This window comes from Melospiza melodia, chromosome 5 (assembly GCF_035770615.1).
Source record: "Melospiza melodia melodia isolate bMelMel2 chromosome 5, bMelMel2.pri, whole genome shotgun sequence".
NCBI lineage: Eukaryota > Metazoa > Chordata > Aves > Passeriformes > Passerellidae > Melospiza > Melospiza melodia.
In genome coordinates, this window is record NC_086198.1 from 77,100,555 (window position 1) to 77,118,815 (window position 18,261).

The 18,261-nt window shown below is 45.3% G+C and overlaps 1 protein-coding gene across 1 annotated transcript; it reads right to left on the reverse strand.

The window, feature by feature from the left end:
* Window positions 1-3,347: 3,347 nt before the first annotated feature.
* On the reverse strand, window positions 3,348-17,643 carry NICOL1 (NELL2 interacting cell ontogeny regulator 1). The gene is made up of 4 exons (XM_063157518.1): window positions 17,511-17,643; window positions 17,180-17,334; window positions 9,482-9,570; window positions 3,348-5,602 (listed from the first exon to the last, which is right to left on the reverse strand). Exons 2-4 carry the CDS (start codon window positions 17,298-17,300, stop codon window positions 5,537-5,539), a joined length of 276 nt encoding a protein of 91 aa, XP_063013588.1. The 5' UTR covers window positions 17,301-17,334; window positions 17,511-17,643; the 3' UTR covers window positions 3,348-5,536.
* Between the last annotated feature and the right edge of the window lie 618 nt (window positions 17,644-18,261).

The window sequence follows — 18,261 nt, forward strand, 5'->3', positions numbered from 1 at the left end:
AGGAGCATAGGAAACATAATGATGGCTGCAGTGACCTGGAGATTTAATAATGGACATTTATGAACACCATCAATGTGAATTCTTTTTTATTTGCTAGGGACACAGACTGGGCAAGCAGATACCTGGGGTTCCCCAGTGTATAAAGCTCCATCATGGGTGGCTGCTCTGTGCTGCCACTGGGCCTTTTGCTTTTTCTTTCCAACGTCTTTGAGCTCAATGGCCTGTCACCATCATATTTTCTGGAAAAATCCCCTGGCCCAGAATTCTTCTCCTGGGAAGTTGAGAAGCCTCAGAAAAAAATGGAAACAATAATTTTCTCATTTGCTTCTCCTGTGTTTTGCTGCTTTGGAATGTGGTTTGGACATTGTTGACCAACTGGTCATTGTTTTAGTGGTTTCATGTGAATTGTTTTGACTTAATGACCAATCACTGTCCAGCTGTGTCGAGGCTCTGGAAAGTGTCACAAGTTTTTCATTATTATCTTTTAGCCTTTTGTCTGTATCTTTCTCTATTCTTTAGTATAGCTTTAGTATAGCATAATATAATATAATATAATATAATATAATATAATATAATATAATATAATATAATATAATATAATATAATAATAAATTAGCCTTCTAAGAACATGGAGTCAGATTCATCATTCCTCCCAATGACAGAGGACCCCAAAAATACCACAATGGCCAGATAGAATTACATGATTCAAGGATCCAGTTGTCTCCCCTTTGCCACCCAGCTCAGGGATGGAAGGAATGACACAGGTTTGAGGCAAGTGGACTCCTGCAAAGCCTACTATGTACTTCAGTCTCCTCAAGAATCATGAGAATGATTAAGTGTTTTTTTTTTAAGAGCCTCCTGGTGTTTTCCATTCCTCCCCTCTGGAATACAGCAAGTTAATAACTTCAACTTGTTTCTAGCCACGTACATAGAAAACACAGCAAGAGCACAGAAGCTTGTACACATTGGACCAAAGGCCCCTCTGTTGGGGGATCTTTCTTCAGCAGTCAACAAATTATCATGAGCATATGGGGTAAAATGAATTCCATCCTCTGCCTGTGTGGAGGTGCATGTTCTGAACAGAACCCCAAGGCCAGTTCAAGGCAGAAACAAAATCAGACATTGGAGAATCATGGTGACTTTTCAGAAGTTTAGCAGACCCATCTGCTTCATCCACTGCAGCCAGGAATTATTTATTCAAAATGTTTAATACAGCAAAAGTGAGGCTAAATATTTTATACATATTATACACACATATATATATTTGCAATTGATATTAGTTTTCTACCTCTATTTAATGTTTGCTGCAAAGAACACTCTTTAAGTGAGCATTGCCTTTCTCCTTAGATGGTAAAAGCACCTGCAATTTAATTTCCCCTTAATCTTTAAATCAGCAAGTACCAGTTTGCAAAAGATGCTTCCGTCTCTTCCATATCTTCTTTGGGAACAAGTAGAGCACACAGCCTCCCTGAGACTTCCCATCTTCTGCACAGCTTCAGCTGAGGAGCACAGGGTTATTTGCAACCACCTCTTCCATCTGCATTTCATGGCACAGCTCTCAAAAGCAGGTTCTGGAAAGTTTGGAAATTTCACTTGCTGTGCTTGATGAGAGTGTGAGGAATGATCCCTTCTTTTGCACCAATGCACAAAACATCTCTGGGTTCCCTTTTCAAATCCTGGCTCTGACACCACTGTGACACTTTGGCTGCAGCACTGCCCTCAGCCAGGGGGTTGCAGCCCCTGCTCACCACGTTCAGCACGTAAATCCCTGGGAGGCTGCAGCTCAGGTTTCTCTGTCAGGAGCCCTGATCTGCCAGGAACTCAGCCAGGCTGCAAAGGGCAGGTTCTTTTCCTCTCCACACTTGCTCCCCTCTTCTCTCATGCCCTGAGTCCTGGCCAGGGAAGGACTGAGCAGAACATTGCTCTAGGTAAGGGGATCTATCTGCAGCCCAAGAGGGGCAAAGGCAAATTTCCTGCCTTACACCAGTTCCAAAGGGAAAACATCCTTTATGCTTCTCTGCCTCACAAAAGGCTCAACAGCCTCAGAGCCTTTCTGCTTTTAAATTACATTTGAACTAAACTGAACTGAGCTGGGACTCCTGTTGGCCTCCTTCAGCTCAGCAAGTGCTTTGTCTCACCAGGATGAGATCTGTGTGCAAACCATGAGTCCCACTGCTACAGGAGCAGCTCTTGTCTTTGGCTTCCAGCCTGGGGCAGCTGCAGAAACCACATGGTCACTCTTAAAGGAAATACTTCCACCTTTATTCCTCTGAAAATGGGGAACGTGTGTCGGATGCTCAGGTCACCCAGGATTTACTGACAGACAGTTCTGGCTACAGAGACATAACTGGTTTCTAAATATGATGTTTCCATCTGGAGAGGGTTTTCCACAGGATTTTCAGAATATTCCAGAGAGTCCATTCACCAGCTACATTCAGCTAGCAATAATAGTACTGAGCTTTGGTGTAACCTAACAGGATTCTACATTACAAGCAAGATAAACTGTGTTGCCATTTTCAGATGTCTTCCTAGAGTTGTTCTGACACTCAGTCCAAAACTACTGACTTAGAATGCACAGAGAATTACACCCAAAGAAGGCACTGGCTCAGGTATGAGAAGCTCTGGAGATGTGGGGATCATTACCAGGATTTCTGTCACCTTGCCTGCCCAGAGACAGCACCACACCAACATGATTATGCCATTTCTCTTCCAGGGAGGACTTGGCTGTGAATTTCACAGGCTACCCCCTGCATTCCACCCTGTGCACAAACACCATGTGCCCAGGGCTATCAGCAGCATCACTGCACCAAGAGGAGAGAAAACACAGCTTGGCTTCAAAAGGTCACAAGAACTTACTTGGCTCTGCAGCAAAAAATAAGTACTGGAAGTGTTGGGTGGGAGAAAAAACTTTCTGCTTTAAGCACTCCTGCAATTAAATCCTTCTGCAAAATACAGGGTTTCTTCTAGTAAGTGGAGACTCAAGGGGTTCTGAATTTAAATTCACTTCCTGAGCAAAAGTAAATTAAAACTATCTAGCTCCAATTTTGCTTCATGTCATCCTGTAATTATAAGGAACTTTATCAAAACCACCAAGTATAGAGTAAGGGGTCCTTAAAGAAACTCACAAAATCATTGCTGTACCTTTATTTCAAATAAGAGTGAGTTGGATTTTCTACTTCAGCAGATTAGAATATATTAATACATTTAGCTTGAATGCAAGGTCTTCTTATTTTTGTATTAAAAATAGCATTTTTTCTCTGTGTATTTTCCGCCTAATTAAAGAACAGACATTAATTAATGCATAAGCACCATCAATTTGTCAAATCAGAAACAAAGCACACCAAATATTATAATGCATCTTGCCCTTTTATTGTGTTGCATTATAGACAAAGAGAAGTACAGAATAATCACCCTGTTACAACCATAAAGTTGCAGTGTCACTCTGATCCCTTTGGGAGTCAGACAACATCCACTTGTCATTCATTCCACCTTTCTATTGTCACAAGCTGCATATATCAAAACTGAACTGTGAGCAACCATATTTCTAAATGAAAACATGAACAAAAAAACCCAGTTCTTGTAACAGAACTCTGCAAGATTCTTTAGGGGAGCAGCAGAATAAGCATGCACAATATCAATGCCAATCACAGACATGCTGCCCCCCTGAAAAGGGGAGCTGTGCTGGAAAATTCACAGGTTCAGTGCTAGGACTCCATCTCCTGCAAAAAGCTGGCTCAAAAGCTGTGCATTACTTTGGTCCAAATATAAGTGGGAGTAAAGAAGCCAAAGGCTGGTATTTTGCAAGGAAGCTGTGTTCATCCTACTGTTTTGTTTGTACAATAAAATTTAGTCTGTGATTGTGCCACAGTGCAGTGTGATGCTACCAGAAGGGAGCTGCTGCTGTGTCATGCTGCTTCTCTTGTACACAAAACAGGTCCCAAGGACCTCTAAAAGAGTTTGCTGGAATACTACAAAGGACAAAGGGGATTTCTTATTTGAAATGCAGGTGCAAGGAAGGTTTTCCTTGCTGAGAACCACACACCTTTCAAACAACTTTGGCAAAATATATGGCAACATGCTCCTTTGTGTTACTGAGTAGGACTGCACATGAAATAATAAGTTGGCAGTGGGTCAAAGTTCCCTATTTCCCTGTGTTTGATATTGTACACAAAATGGGAGAGAAGTAGTTTGGAAACATATGGATAGCTTCCATCCTAACTTACTGAGCAGGCTGAGAGCAATATATCAAAAACACCAGCCACCCATAGAAAGACAGACATACTGAAAAGAATTAGTAAAATGACTTTGAAAACTACTTTTTTTTGTTGATCCTGTTCCAATATTCTTGTTTGCATAAAATTTTTGAGCCTGATACTCCAGCTGATACACAAATCTCTACTTTGGGGATGATGTTTTAAGCCCAATGAAAAATATATTGTTATCAACAGGAACTTTCCACTGGGGCCATTTTCTGTTCTGCTTCCCAAAATAAAGGAAAAAAATGCAAACAATGAGAAGGGATTTGTTATTCTCTTTTAAAGAGTAACAAGGCACAATCTTATTGTCTACTACTACACTGCCTAAATTGGCTTGTTCTCTCTTGTCTCACACTGCAGCAGGAATATGAATAATGTCAGCACTGTGACCCACCCTGACAGAGTGCAGAGTCCTTGCAAGAGCTAAGGACCATTGTGGTAGAATTTAAATATTTCTTAAAATACAGTTTGCAAGAGACTCCTGGGCAAGCAGGCATTGTGTAGGCTCTGTGCCAAAACTCTCTGTAGAGGCCACTTTGAGTGGTTCAATCCAGCACGGGTTTTGCTTAATGAAAGACACTTCTCCAGAAGATTTTGGCAGACGCAATCAGTTCAACTGCCAGGCAGTATTCATGTGATTACAAATGTTACTGCTCACATTAGATACTTAATAAATCTCTCCAAAAAGATCACAGCTACTGTGTGGCGCTGAAGAAATCGAAATTGTGAGACAGATTACTGTGTCTGCTGTGCACTGGACTATTGATACAATTGGGGAACAAATCCCTTCCTTGGACTGCCAAGCAGTCAGTGACAACTATTAATTTCTAGATAATGCCAAGTCTGCTTGTTTGTAAATGTTTATCTATGCATCATGGCAAAGTAGCTTCCTTTTCATGTTATTCTTCTATAAATACATTTAAAAATTTGACTTCACTGACTTTCACAGATCTATGGCAATTCACATAAGCCAAGACATTGGCCCAAGAGTCCAAGGACAAGTTTTGCCTTGAAATACCAAAAAAGCTGGATGCTATCCTTGCATAAAACCTATAAGCAAGACTTTGGCATTGTTTCTTCTCTTGACATTTCAGCAGATGCAATATCACATAGACTTATGACAACCACAACAAAGCAAAAGTAATCTGAGCTATACCTGTTTTGATAAAAATGCTTTTCCTTATGGTGGAGCACAACTTGCACTCTGTATCTTCCTGTAATTTACTGAACAGCATTTTAAAAATGAATATATGTCCATTGGCCAAATCCCAGTGCTCATTTCAGTGTATTGCGTGAAAGCAATCACACAGGCCTCTCTTTTCTGCTCTCAGGAGGAGGGTTTCTGTCTGGAAAAAAAAAACCAACCAAACAAAAATCCATGAAATCAAAGAACTGAATATATTGCTTTAAAAGAGTCTATAATTGATTAGATCTAATCCCTCTGCACAGCTGTAGCCAAGGTGCTCTACTGAGTGAAAAATCATAGCTCTTAGTGCTGGTTTTCATCCAGAAAAAGTGATGAAATGAGTATATTCAGAGCTGAGATGCAGGGTATTTTTATAGTTTCAATGTTTAATTTTCACAGTTAACTTCTAGGGAGTAGGCTGTCAAAATTATTAAAGTGTCCTTTATAAGCACTGCGACAAATTCCACTTTCAACTGCACTGCTCTTAATTCCTTGGTGGTGATTGATGGCTTCCTGTTGATGATGCCTTCAGTCCTATATAATTTAATTGCACCAGATAGCAAGTGCTGAGGAGCCAGTTGTGCTCTCAGTTACACTGCTGGTTCTCTAGGAAAACTCTGACTTGAATCCAGCTGTCAGTCTAACCCTGTTGTCTGAAACTCGTAATCTTTTAAGGCAGATCTAGGTCTGAGAGTGTGGTTCCTATTTCAATCTGAGTTAAATTACTGACAGTTGCTGTATTATCAGTACTCGAGCAAAAGCCTAAAAACCATTCCCAATATACATCACTTAAAATTACTTGCTGTTGTATTTGGAGCTCCTTAGTGGAAAAGTATTTCCAAGCTTTTCTTCTCTGCGTACAGGGGGAAAAATAATTTTAGATCTTTAAAGATATTCAAGTATCATTCATTTAATTGTGATCAAATAACTTAAAAATTTTGTGAATTCTTTTCACACTTTTGGAGAAACAAAGGCTGAGCCTTTTGCATGGCACCATCATTACAGAAGCCAATTTCTCCTGAGACTCAAGATTGTTGGTGCAAGGAATTCACATCAGCAAGTGCAATTGTGACTGAAGAGAAACTTCTGCCTGAGCATATCTTGTGGTTTTCACCCTGTGGTCTGCGGTCCCTCAAGCAGTTTGCAGACTGGCTTTGAAGAGTTTCTTGAGGGAAGAAAAAATTAATTTAGTGGGTTTAAATTCACTGTGAATGAGTTTTCCACCTACACTGCAAAAACCCATTAGAGGTTGAAACCCACTTGATAAGAAATTATCTCAAAGCTCTGTGAAACAACAAGGTCTTCAGCCTGCTGGTGTTCCTCTGTCCTGATACCTCCTGACACACTGGACACAGCAAAGGGCTAATTAACCATGGAGAAGGAGGAGAAGGGGAAGGGGAAGGGGAGGGAGGAGAAGGAGAAGGAGAAGGAGAAGGAGAAGGAGAAGGAGAAGGAGAAGGAGAAGGAGAAGGAGAAGGAGAAGGAGAAGGAGAAGGAGAAGGAGAAGGAGAAGGAGAAGGAGAAGGAGAAGGAGAAGGTGAAGCTTTCCAAAGGAGAAGCTGGGCACTTCTGTGTGGTCCTGCTCCCCTCCTGCCTGGCCTGGGCATCTCTGTCCCCCCAGCAGTGCCCACTCTCTGTTATTCAATTCTTCTTCTCAGACTGCAAACTTGTGCAGGACAGGCTGTTTCAGAATGGCTTTCCCTCCCCTCCCAAGCCCTGTATCCTCCTCAACTCAAACTTTTGACACCCACCTTTGCATTACAGAGGGTTTGTTCACATTCCTTGCCTGCTTTCACTTATCAGCTTAGCTCAAAGGCAGGCGCTGCTCAGCACTGCTCCCTGCTTGCACAATGCAATCTTGGATGAGTGAATGCTCCCATTGTTGGGAGCCCAGGAGAAATCATAGAATCATCTTAACATCAAACAGGCTTATTGGATTTCACAGCAATGCCAACAAGCTGTCACTGCTACCACAAGCTCTGCCTGGGCGTCACTCAGGACTATTTACAGGCAGGAAGAGCAGCTCTGGGAGCACTCAATTGCAAGCTGAAAGACTGTGAAAGAGAGGTATCAATTACAAAAATTAATTGTGGGCCTTGATGGCATTGGCTTAGAAAGTCTCTGATATGCAGGAGCAATCCTGCATGGGGTTTCCTTTGTAGCAACAATTTCCAAGACTCAGGAGTTATTCAGTGAAGTTATTTGTGTGTCAAACTTGAGAAATTATAGCTGGTCAGTATGAGCCAAGCATCAGCAGTGGTGCATGGATATGGAAGCTCTTCCTGTCAGAATAATGAAGGCCACAGGGTGCCATTTGTAGGGCCTTGGTTGCTGTATTTCACTTTAGTATCTCTGCATCAATAATTTGTGTTTAACCAAAGCACCTCTGATAGAAAGCCATTTGGAGTATCAATCCAAAGGCTGGGAAAGTTGTACAGCAATACAGCCTTTATTTACCAGTAGTGTTAAGCTCAGTTGTGTTTATTTACCAGTAGTTTTAAGCTCAGTTCAGCTAAGGGTGGGTGATCTTACAAACAGCTGGTTCTGTTTGGTTTTGTGATGCACTGTTCCTGCGCCCCTTGCTCTGTAACACTGGGAGCTGCCTCAGTCAGTGCCTTGGCATGTCAGGCCTGTCCAGATCCTCACAGGAACAGAAATTCCTCTTGTGGCACCCTGGCCCCAGCTCCTCCCTTTACATTCTGCCTCACCTCTCCCAAGGCAGCGCTGCTCTCCGTGGGCTGCACCCTCAGTCCACTCTCCAGACAGAACAGACACCACAGACACATCTGAACACCTCTGTGCTGGGATTAAGGAATTGTGCTGCCTCCATTGCATTCCAAAAAAATCTTTGTCTTCCCAGCAAAGCCTGTTGACAGCATAAGAACCAGCACAGCTGCAATTGCACCTGGTCTTGACATGTCATGTGTGAGTGCAAAACATTTCAGCTGACCCTAATCCAAATGAGTGGAACTCTGCTATGCACCAGGAGTGCCCAGCACAGCTGCTGGAGGTAAAGCCCCTCTACTGACATTTTACCACTTAAGAGTTATTTATTATTACTCAAGTGCATGGGAAACTTTTGAAGTGTAACCCACACTCAGAACTTTGTCCTAATCAGTTTGCTATTGATAGCTCAGGAAAGATGAAGGCACTCCAGCTTTATTGTGTAGGGCCTGACACGGCTGCCCAAGGTCACAAGAAACCAAAGGCAAAGCTACATAATTGACTGATGGCTCGAGACACATAATTGATTTATGTCCCTTTGGTTGGCTTTGCTGGGAATGACAACTTGAGCTGAGTATGACTGTAGAGGAACAAGGAGCCCTCTCACTTGCCAAGGAGTGATGGGACAAGAATGCATGGAGGGACTTTATTAGAGGAGAGACACCTCCTGCCTCTTGCAAACCACAGTGGAAATCCTACCCCAGCCAAACCCACACAAGTAAGAATTACTAAAATCAGGGCATTTAACACATCCTCATTTTGCTCACTGAGACCTCTGGAGACTGGCATGTGAAGTGGCAGAATCCCCTCTGTGCTGTGATAAATGCATGAAAAAATGTGCTTCTCCCTTTTCCACAAAGCATCAATCCCTGAGCAAAGGGTGTGAGTGTGTGTGTTTGCTTCCCTGTCCTCTGCCAGCCCTGCCTGCCACCTTCTCTCTCTCCTGCTCATTTCTGCTGCTGCCCAGCGAATGCTCAGCTCACAGCAATGGTGTGAGGCACAGAGTAAATCATGTCTTGTTTTCCTCTCCTTTGTACATCTTCTTTCCCTCTCCCTTTGGCGCAGGGATTGTCTGAGGTAACTCCTTAGGCTGTTACGCAAGAAGTCAGACGGGATGATCATTACTGAACCTCTGCAGACTGTGACAAACGATCCGTGCTCGCTATAAACCCATTTGCTGGGACGGGAGTGAGTCAGCAGGGATGTCACGTCTGCTGCAGCCAGCCGGGCAGCCCTGGCCGCCGGGAGATAAATAAAGGCTGAGGGGAAGGCAGAGATAAAGGCTGAGAGAGAGCAATTCCTGCAGGACACGTACCCGCGTGTCCAGGCTGTACGCCGTCTTCTTCAGGTCCTGCAACGCCCTCTGCATGAACTCGAACGCGTGGCAGTCAACGCAGGGCCGGCCTGGGGGAGAGAGACAGACATCACTGTCACAGCGGGAAAGTGCAGCTTGGCAGCACAGTTCAGCAGGAGGAATACTCACAGAGCTTGCCAGGAGAAACTCCAACTCTCACCAGGCACCCACACCTGCGTGCGCGCAAAGTCAGGGCTGCCTGTGTCTGCCTTTGTGTAAAATCAGGGCTGCCTGTGTCTATCTCTGTGCAAATCAGGGCTGCCTGTGTCTATCTCTGTGCAAAATCAGGGCTGCCTGTGTCTATCTCTGTGAAAATCAGGGCTGCCTGTGTCTATCTCTGTGCAAAATCAGGGCTGCCTGTGTCTATCTCTGTGCAAAATCAGGGCTGCCTGTGTCTATCTCTGTGCAAGACCAAGGCTGCCTGTGTCTACCTCAGTGCAAATGTGACAGGATCAGCAAAAACCACAGAGTGCTTTGCTAGATGTGCTTTTCTGAGCACGGCCCAGACTTGACTTTTCCTGCTGCTTCAGCCCCCAGCTCTCCCCTTTGAACTGAAATCCTTACCCTATTGTAAATCAAAGGTGACTCTGATGAAGGGGAGAGAGAATTGTGCATCTGAGTCCATCATCAGAAGGCTGATTAATTACTTTATTATACTATACTATGTACATTTTGTCTAAACTGAACCTGCCCTGCACTCACTCTTTGTCACAACTGCTCACACTGCACTCCTCTGTCATTCTCTGGTGACTGTCCCATGACAGTCTGACACACACACACTCTTGGCCCTGATAGGCCAAGGGAACAAAACATCCTCACTTTGGGTAAACAATCTCCATATTGCATTCTACTTTACATATCACAGGCACAGCAAGTGAGATAAGAATTGTGTTTTCCTTCCTCTCTGCTTGTCTCACAGCTTCTCTCTGTTCAGAGGGCATGTGAATACCACATTACCCCTTCTCAGACATGGGTTAATTCTCACCAGATACACTGAAAATAGCAGTTTGCAGTGGTTCAGGAACCAGACAGGCAGGTCTGTTTTTACAGGAGCTCTTACAGAGCAGCTTGGCAGGGGACAATGCCAGATCTGTATTTGCTTCCTTTCACCTGCTGCTGTATTTTTTCTCTGCCAGGAATGCAAAGCATCCCAGTGGCTCTGCAGCTGCTGCCAGTGTGTGTGCACAGAGGGGCAGGGCAGGGAAAAGGCAGACGCTGGAGGAGGAGGGGACTTGACAACGAAAATGGCTCACTTCCTTCCATGCTACCAGACCAGATTTCCAGCTAACTCCCTCTGGAGCATTAGTATCTTCAATCTTATCTTAATTTCTAATTTTAAATTTCTGTAGAGACTCCTCTCTGCTGTTGTCACAAATGTGTCCAAGGAAGCTGGCACCTCTGTACACAAGTGTGAATATATTCATCCCTAAAAGTAAAGAAAACTAAATAATTGGTTTACAGAAAGAACTGTAACTAAGACCCCAACATGGTCTTGTAAAAAGTCTCTCCCCATCTTTCTTGTAGGCTCCCTCCAGCTACTTAAAAACAGGGAAAAGGAGAAAATAGAATTACACAGACTGAGCATTTTTGACTTCCATTCCCATTAACACACCTGAAAAAAACCCCACCAAATTGTCTCTAAATATCTGCTCTGCCAGGATTCACCTGCACCAATCTCTGCCTGTTTGAAGTTAATGATGGTGAGTTTTCAGCTGAAGAAACTGCAGACACTGGAGGAGAGCAAGGGGAATGGGGAAAGATGACATTTCATACTGATCACAGAGCCCCCCTGGTGGGGATAGTGCTGAAATCCTTGTCCTCATGCAGCCCCCTGTGCTGCTCTCCCAGAGCAAAGAGGGTGCAAAGCTGCTGCTGAGGAGGCTGGGGAGCTCTCTGGAGCCAGGGAGCTGCTGGGCAGCCCTGCAGCACCCACCTGTGCCTGGCACCCCTCTGTGCCTGCCACCCACCTGTGCCTGCCACCCCTCTGTGCCTGGCACCCACCTGTGCCTGGCACCCCTCTGTGCTGCCACCCCTCTGTGGCTGGCACCCCTCTGTGCCTGGCACCCTGCTGCCAGCACTGCCTTCTGGCCTGTACCTGGAGGAAGGGAGCAGCCAGAGTGCCTGTCAGTCCTCAGCAAGCCTCTCGGGAGTTTTGATCTATTCAGGAGGAGTTTCTCTCCCACCTGTCCTTCTCCACCTCCCCTCAGTGCAAGGGGCATCTCAGGGAGACCTGGGGATCAAGCCAGGGATTTAATTCCCATTCTGTGAGGAGATGCAAAGTCCCCACCTCTGTCAGAAGAGCACTGCTGACAAAGACTCTGCCTCTCCAGGCACAGGAGTAGTGGCAGGATGGTTTTGAGCACACTTTAAAGACACTCAACCTCCTCCTGCTTTCAGTATTGCAGTAATTTAATTGTTTCCACTTCAGAGCATGGAACAGAGCCCTTAGAAAGAACCTGCATGCTCAGACTGCTGTCAGCAAATCCATCATTTACTCAGTGTCATGCCCTGCTCCCTCTCACTCTGGTCTGCTCAGAAACACCTTGCCCTGGCTCCACCTCAGGGAGGTGCTGCCTGCCCTGAAGTGCTGACAAGCACCAAAGGGTTCTCAAAATCAGAACCTGAAGGAGGGAAAAAAATTCAGGTGATAAATGAATGTCTTCTGCTTCTGCAGTGGGGAGAAAGCACTTGTGAGGAGAGCCATGAATTCTGTAATCTGTCACTGCTTGTCACGCAGGAAGTGTTCCCAGGGCTTTGTGAAAGCTGTGATGGGACAGTTGGGATCATTCTCTGGTATTTATGACAGCCAAGTGCTCCTGTGTGGACAGGGTGGAGCTAGTGGAATGGCACAGCCATGCCAAGTGGTTATTTCAGTTCTGCCAGCCCTGGGAAAGCAGCTGCCCTGGTATCTTCTGCAGTAGAAGGGTGGTGGCACAGAGGACACCTGCCTGTGCAGCTCTGGGTGTCCTGAACCAGCACCTGCAAAGCTCCTAACACAGCACTGCCCTCCAAAGTCAGAGTGCACATGCAGCCAGTTTCACCACATAACAGCATATTCACTCTTTAATGTCATTTCTGGGGCTGTGCTCCGTGGTGTGGGATCCTTCTCCAGGCACTGCTGTCCCTGGGTCAGCTCAGCATCCCTGGGAGCCAGTAGCCAATGGCAGATACTCAAGGAAGACACAAGAGTAAGTGTCTAGCAATGTTCTCCTGGCCTAACAGGAGGCTGGAGGATATCCTGCATCTGGCTGGTGTTTCTATATCTGATAAGCCCTCCATGAATTTTTCTCACATTAATTTGCACTGTTGCTTCCTGAATCCATGCTAACTTTTGTCATCTGCAACATCCTGTGGCAATGAGTTTCACAGCTCAGCTATTCACTGAGTGAACAAAATACCATTCCTGTCTGCTCTGAAGTTGACATCTGCTGCTTTCATTTCCTGCCTCTAATTTTTTGCAGTGGAAGAGACAGTTATTAAATAATCACAACTTTGTCCTACTTAGGTCTTTGATGTTCTCCATCACTCTCTGCCTTGGTCTACTTTCCAGAATGAAGAGCTGAGCTGCTAAGCTGACCTATCTCTCTGGATTTGACCTCTCCTCATGCCCACGATATTTTCAGCAAGGTGCCCATGGAGATTTCCCCAATAGAAATATGTCTAAGTGTCTGTTTTATCAAACAAATCTAAATATGTGCTGTTGCCAATGGGAGCAGTCCCACTGTGCTTTCTGTCCTTGGCTAAGGCATCCCACACTTCCACTTGCTCACAGCAGGAGTGACAATGAAGCTCCTCCATCAGCTGGATCACTGACTTTTATCCCCCCAGAGCAGATCCTGAATGCCCAAGTTCTGGGGTCAGGAGAGGAAACAGTGCAAGGACAGGATACCAGGTTATGGAGAGGGGAAGGGCAGAGGCGCACAGGCTTACATCAGCTTAAAGCAGCCATGAAACCAAGTCTTGAGTCACATCATAGCAAAGTATAGCAGAGTGCTATTAATTCCTTGCTGACAGCTGGAAACAGACTATCATTCATAGAGAGACTTAACAGGTCTGTGGATTAACATAATGAAAATTATCAAGAGTCAGCTATAACTCTTTAAATGGGTCCTGTCAGCACAAAGAGTCTATGTGTCTTTGTGTGTTTTGGGAGAAGTGGGGGAAGAGAAAAAATATATTTCTTGGCTTCTTCTTGGTGAAGAACTGGGACTGAAAGCACTGTGTAAGTCTAATTTTACTTCTCCTTGCATACACTTGGTATTTATTCTTTGTATTTCATGCACCTCGGCTAATGAAAACAGACTGACCAGCTTCTGGTCTTCAGAGTCCATATTTTAGCTTTCACAGTGGGTGATCTGGGCTAAAATGCAAAGGGAGGTTGAGGAAATAACTTATTTTTTTCAAGTGGATTGCAGAGAACTTTAAAGAAAATAATCTGTGAGTATTAGTAGCACCACTTCAAACTTGAACAGTCTTTTGCATATGCTAAGTGCTGTGAATAAAGTGTAAGGACACAATTAATCATTGCTAATTAGAATTATGCATAAAGAGCTGTGCCTGGCTGTGTGACTGGCAGGGAGCAGGGGATGGTGCCCCAGCCGGATCCCAGTGCCTCACACAGGACAGGATCTCTCTGCACTGCTCAAGAGATCTGTGACTCACTCTCATGCTCCTCTCCTGTGACTCCTGCACCTCCCACGCTTGTACTGAGCATTGCTGGCCCTGTCCTGCTCCTGGTGCTGCAGGAGGGACACATTCCTCCCACCAGGTGGGGGAGAGACTGTGGGGTCCATGTGGGAATGTTCCTGCTAAGGGCTGCTGCCAGTGCCGTGTCACACACCTGGGGACAGGGAAAAGCTCTGCAGCACCACGCTGCTCTGCCCTGCAGGAGGACACTAAATGTGGCCCGAGTCCGTCCCACATCCCTGTTAAGAACGTGCACTGGAGACCCCTTTCCCCTCTGGGCCATCCTGGGTCCGGTTTGCCTGGGCTGACAGTGAGGCCAAAGTGCAGCAATGGGGAAGTGCTGCTCCTGCTGCAGAGGCAGTGCCCTCTGGAGGGGTCAGTGCCCACAGGGACCAGCTCCTGGTGAGATGTAGCCAGTGGAGCATCAAGAAAGAAAAGTTCCAGGAGTGTCTCTGTACTAGATCACACCAAAGTGAGTGCCCAACCCAGTGCCCAGTCCCCTACAGCCTGCATCTCTTGAGGAATATTGAAAGTCTGGGAGCATCCCCAAGCCATGAGAGCGTGGGATAGCTCCACTCTGGAACAGTCAGCTCTGTTATACAGACAGACAACTGGCCTCCTCTCACGGGCACAAGTGTGCCAGGGTCCATCCTAGCAGGGTACTGGTATAGGCACGTCCCTATGCCAGGGTGCAATCCCTGGGCACTCTTATACCTCCATGGCTAGCAATGGGTGCCTTGGAAGAACCTGAGAACAGGGCAAGTCTGGAGGGATGCATTCCCAAAGACCCTCCCAGGTCTCAGGAGTATGCTAAGGCAGCCCTTGATACAGAAGAAATGCCCCTTTATCTAACAGCCATTTCTAGGATTTTTTCCCTTGAATTTAAACCAGTTCTACAATCTCACACAAATATTTAGCACCCACAATGTCCTAAGGGCAGAGTTTCACAGGTTAACCATCAGGAGGAGCCCTGACAGGCAAAGGAAAGTGTCTGGAGCACTTAGCAGCTATGCAGCACTCTCCCAACAAGTGGCTGACCAGGAGCACCAGGAGTTCCTTGTGGCTTTAAAACTCTGTGCCTGCAGCAGCCCAAAACAATTTACAATTCACAATCAGCTGACAGTCTTGCTCCTGGCCTGGTCTCAGACAGAAATAGCATTTTGCTTTTGTAGCAGTGCCCTGTTCCTTGGGATGGGGCAGTGTGTCTCCAGGTAACACTGCCACAGAAACACCCTGACCTTCCCTGCAGTCCACAATCATACATTCAGGAGTGAGACAACACAAGGAATCTTCCCCAAAGGCTGTTCAAGGGACTCCAAAGCCTGGCTAGAGGAGGGTAATAAGATGGTAAAAAGACTCCTTGATACTGTAAGAAGGATGGGACTGACTTTTTTTGCAGGGCCTGTTGTGATAGGTCAAGGGAGAATGGTTCTGAAATAAAAGAGGGTCACATTAAATTAGTTGAGGAAGAAGTTTTTTGCTGCGGAAGTGGTGAGGCACTGGCATGGGTTGCCCAGAGAGGGGGCAGATGCCCCATCCCAGGAAATGTTCAAGGTCAGGTTGAACTTTACTCTGATCAAGTTGAAGATGTCCCAGCCCATGGCAGGGGGTTGGACCAGATGAGCTCTAAAGGGCCCTTCCCACCTTTCTGTGGTTTTATAATTCTGTGAGACTCGGGTCAGAAACCCTGTCCAAGAGTTTTGTTCTACAGTTCAAATGGGAGTTTTCACTACACAAGTAGAACAAGAAACCCCTGCATACATTTTCCCAAATGTGTTGACTTGCCTGTGCTGACACAGACACACAAAGAGTATGAACAATTTATTTTCCAAGCCCAATTTTCTCTTTGAGAGATAAAATGGACTACTCATCACAAAACCTATTAGAATTAATGAATTCTTGGGAAACAGACACACAAAATAGCAGTGAGATCTGATTTAGAACAGACCAAAACTTAGCCCTAATTAAAAAAAAAAAAAGAAGAAAACGGAAAAAGAAAGAAATTCAACATCTAAGTCTCATTAGTTTCATCTAATGGAATTAATTGTGAATAAAACGCAGTGACAAAAATCACACCTTGTATTAAATATTTTGATAGTCATATGAAAAGGTAGCTGTGATACAAAGTAAACATGACTAAGAACCAGAGATTTGGTTTTATGCAATTATCTTTCTTTGTTGTCTTTTTCCCAGAGGACATTTTATGTTTCTAATGAGTGGCTATTCCATTTGCTGTCACCAAAACACCCTGAGAACATTGACTCCATCCCCTAATAACTTTGAACTATTGCCTCATTTTGGAGCTGAGAAAGTTTAGAGACTTACTCAAAACAACAGAGGAAGCTCATATAGAGCTGTAATCCAAATTCAAGAGCTCCCAGCTCCGTGGTGTTCTCAAGCCAGTCTGTCAGATTTATTTACTTTTTAGGTTTGCAGGATTTCAGAAATTTATATTTGCTTTCCAAATGCACTGTTTGGGTAAACGTCCCCTGTGTCGATTTGTAGTAGCTACAAGAAAGTTGAACTTGACCTATTGTTCCAACCAAATACTAAAATAAGCAAGATGCAAAGCCCCAGCAGAAATACACACAAATTTTCTTCTAACAATACTCAGACTAGTAAGGACATCATAGGTATTTTAGCAAATCTGTGTATATCAATTAAAACTATCTAGTGAAATGAAACTCTCAAGAATCTAAAAGACCTACAAACAATGAGCTTGAGCACAAGCTCAAATGAAAATTAAGAGTATGCAGTTAGCATTTTTCCCCCAAATAACTACTAATCCTTGCTTGCATGCTGTTTCTGTGGCTGTTATTTTCACGTGCTTTGCTGTCATGGCACAAACTCATCATTATCAGGCAACACCAAGTTCCCCTGGAGCAGGGAGCCCATGTGGCTGCTGGGGGCAGTGGAGGAAGGCAGGCAGGACAGGGTACCATTGTAGGAGGTACAATTGCAGCAGGTACCTACTTTCTGCAGGGATGGCAGTGCCGGGGTCCTGGGCAGCCCCCACGAGCCTGGCGCTGAGCAGGCTGAGCGCCGACAGCAGCAGCAGGATTCCCACCCGCGCCTCGCTCCGCACGGGCGCCATCGCTCCCAGCAACAATTCAAGCTGTCTTCCCTGCCTGCAACGAGGAGAAGCAGTGAAAAAGCAGCAGTTTGCTCCCTGCAGGCTGCTCACCAAGAAGTGGGTGAGATGTGCTAAGCCCAGACCCCGTGCACGCACAAACCCACTCGCGCACGCCAGTGCCGGCCACGCCATGGGCCCCAGATGCACCCCAAGGACCAGCCTGCCCAGTACCTGCTCCTTCTCCTTGCCTGGGCGCCAGAGCCTTGGAGCAGCTGGGGAGAGCAGGCAATGCTCCAGCAGGCACTGTGAGCATGCGCCCCTCCAGCATCCCCCCTTCCCTGATTAGGGTCATTGCCATGGAGATTTGCTATAGCAACGCTGAAAAATTGGAGCTGCCAAGTGGAGAAGAAGATTTAAAGGGACCACAGTGTGATGGGTGGTCACTGCTGCACTCCTCCTCTGCTCCCAAAGGCCATGCCCTCTCCTTGGCAGACACGGGCTGCAGTGACCCACGTAAGAGAGTCTTGGGCAATTTTTGTGTTTGTTGCTGTTGTTCCCAAAGGGACTGTGCTGAAATACACAGCTCCCATCCCTTGCTTTAGCTGTAACTCACTTAAAGTGATATTTCATTCTGTGAGGGATCAAATGAGAGAAAAACTCAGAAGTTTGCTTGGATAAATGAAGTTGCAGGGCCTGCTGATGGTACTTTGCTGATGGCCCCTGTATTTTGGGGAAGAACCCATTACGGCCTTTGTTTAACTACACTGAAAACGAGGCCTTGTGGACAGCAGCACCCCTGGCACACGGACCAAGCACAAAAACAGATCCTGCACAGCATCAGCCTAGGATAACCATGATAAGACCCCAGCCAAAACCTACACACTGCAAAAGTTTAAGGATGCTCTCTTCAAGCTAAACTTTTGATCTGGGATCACCCCTTATTTATTTATTTATTTATTTATTTATTTATTTATTTATTTAT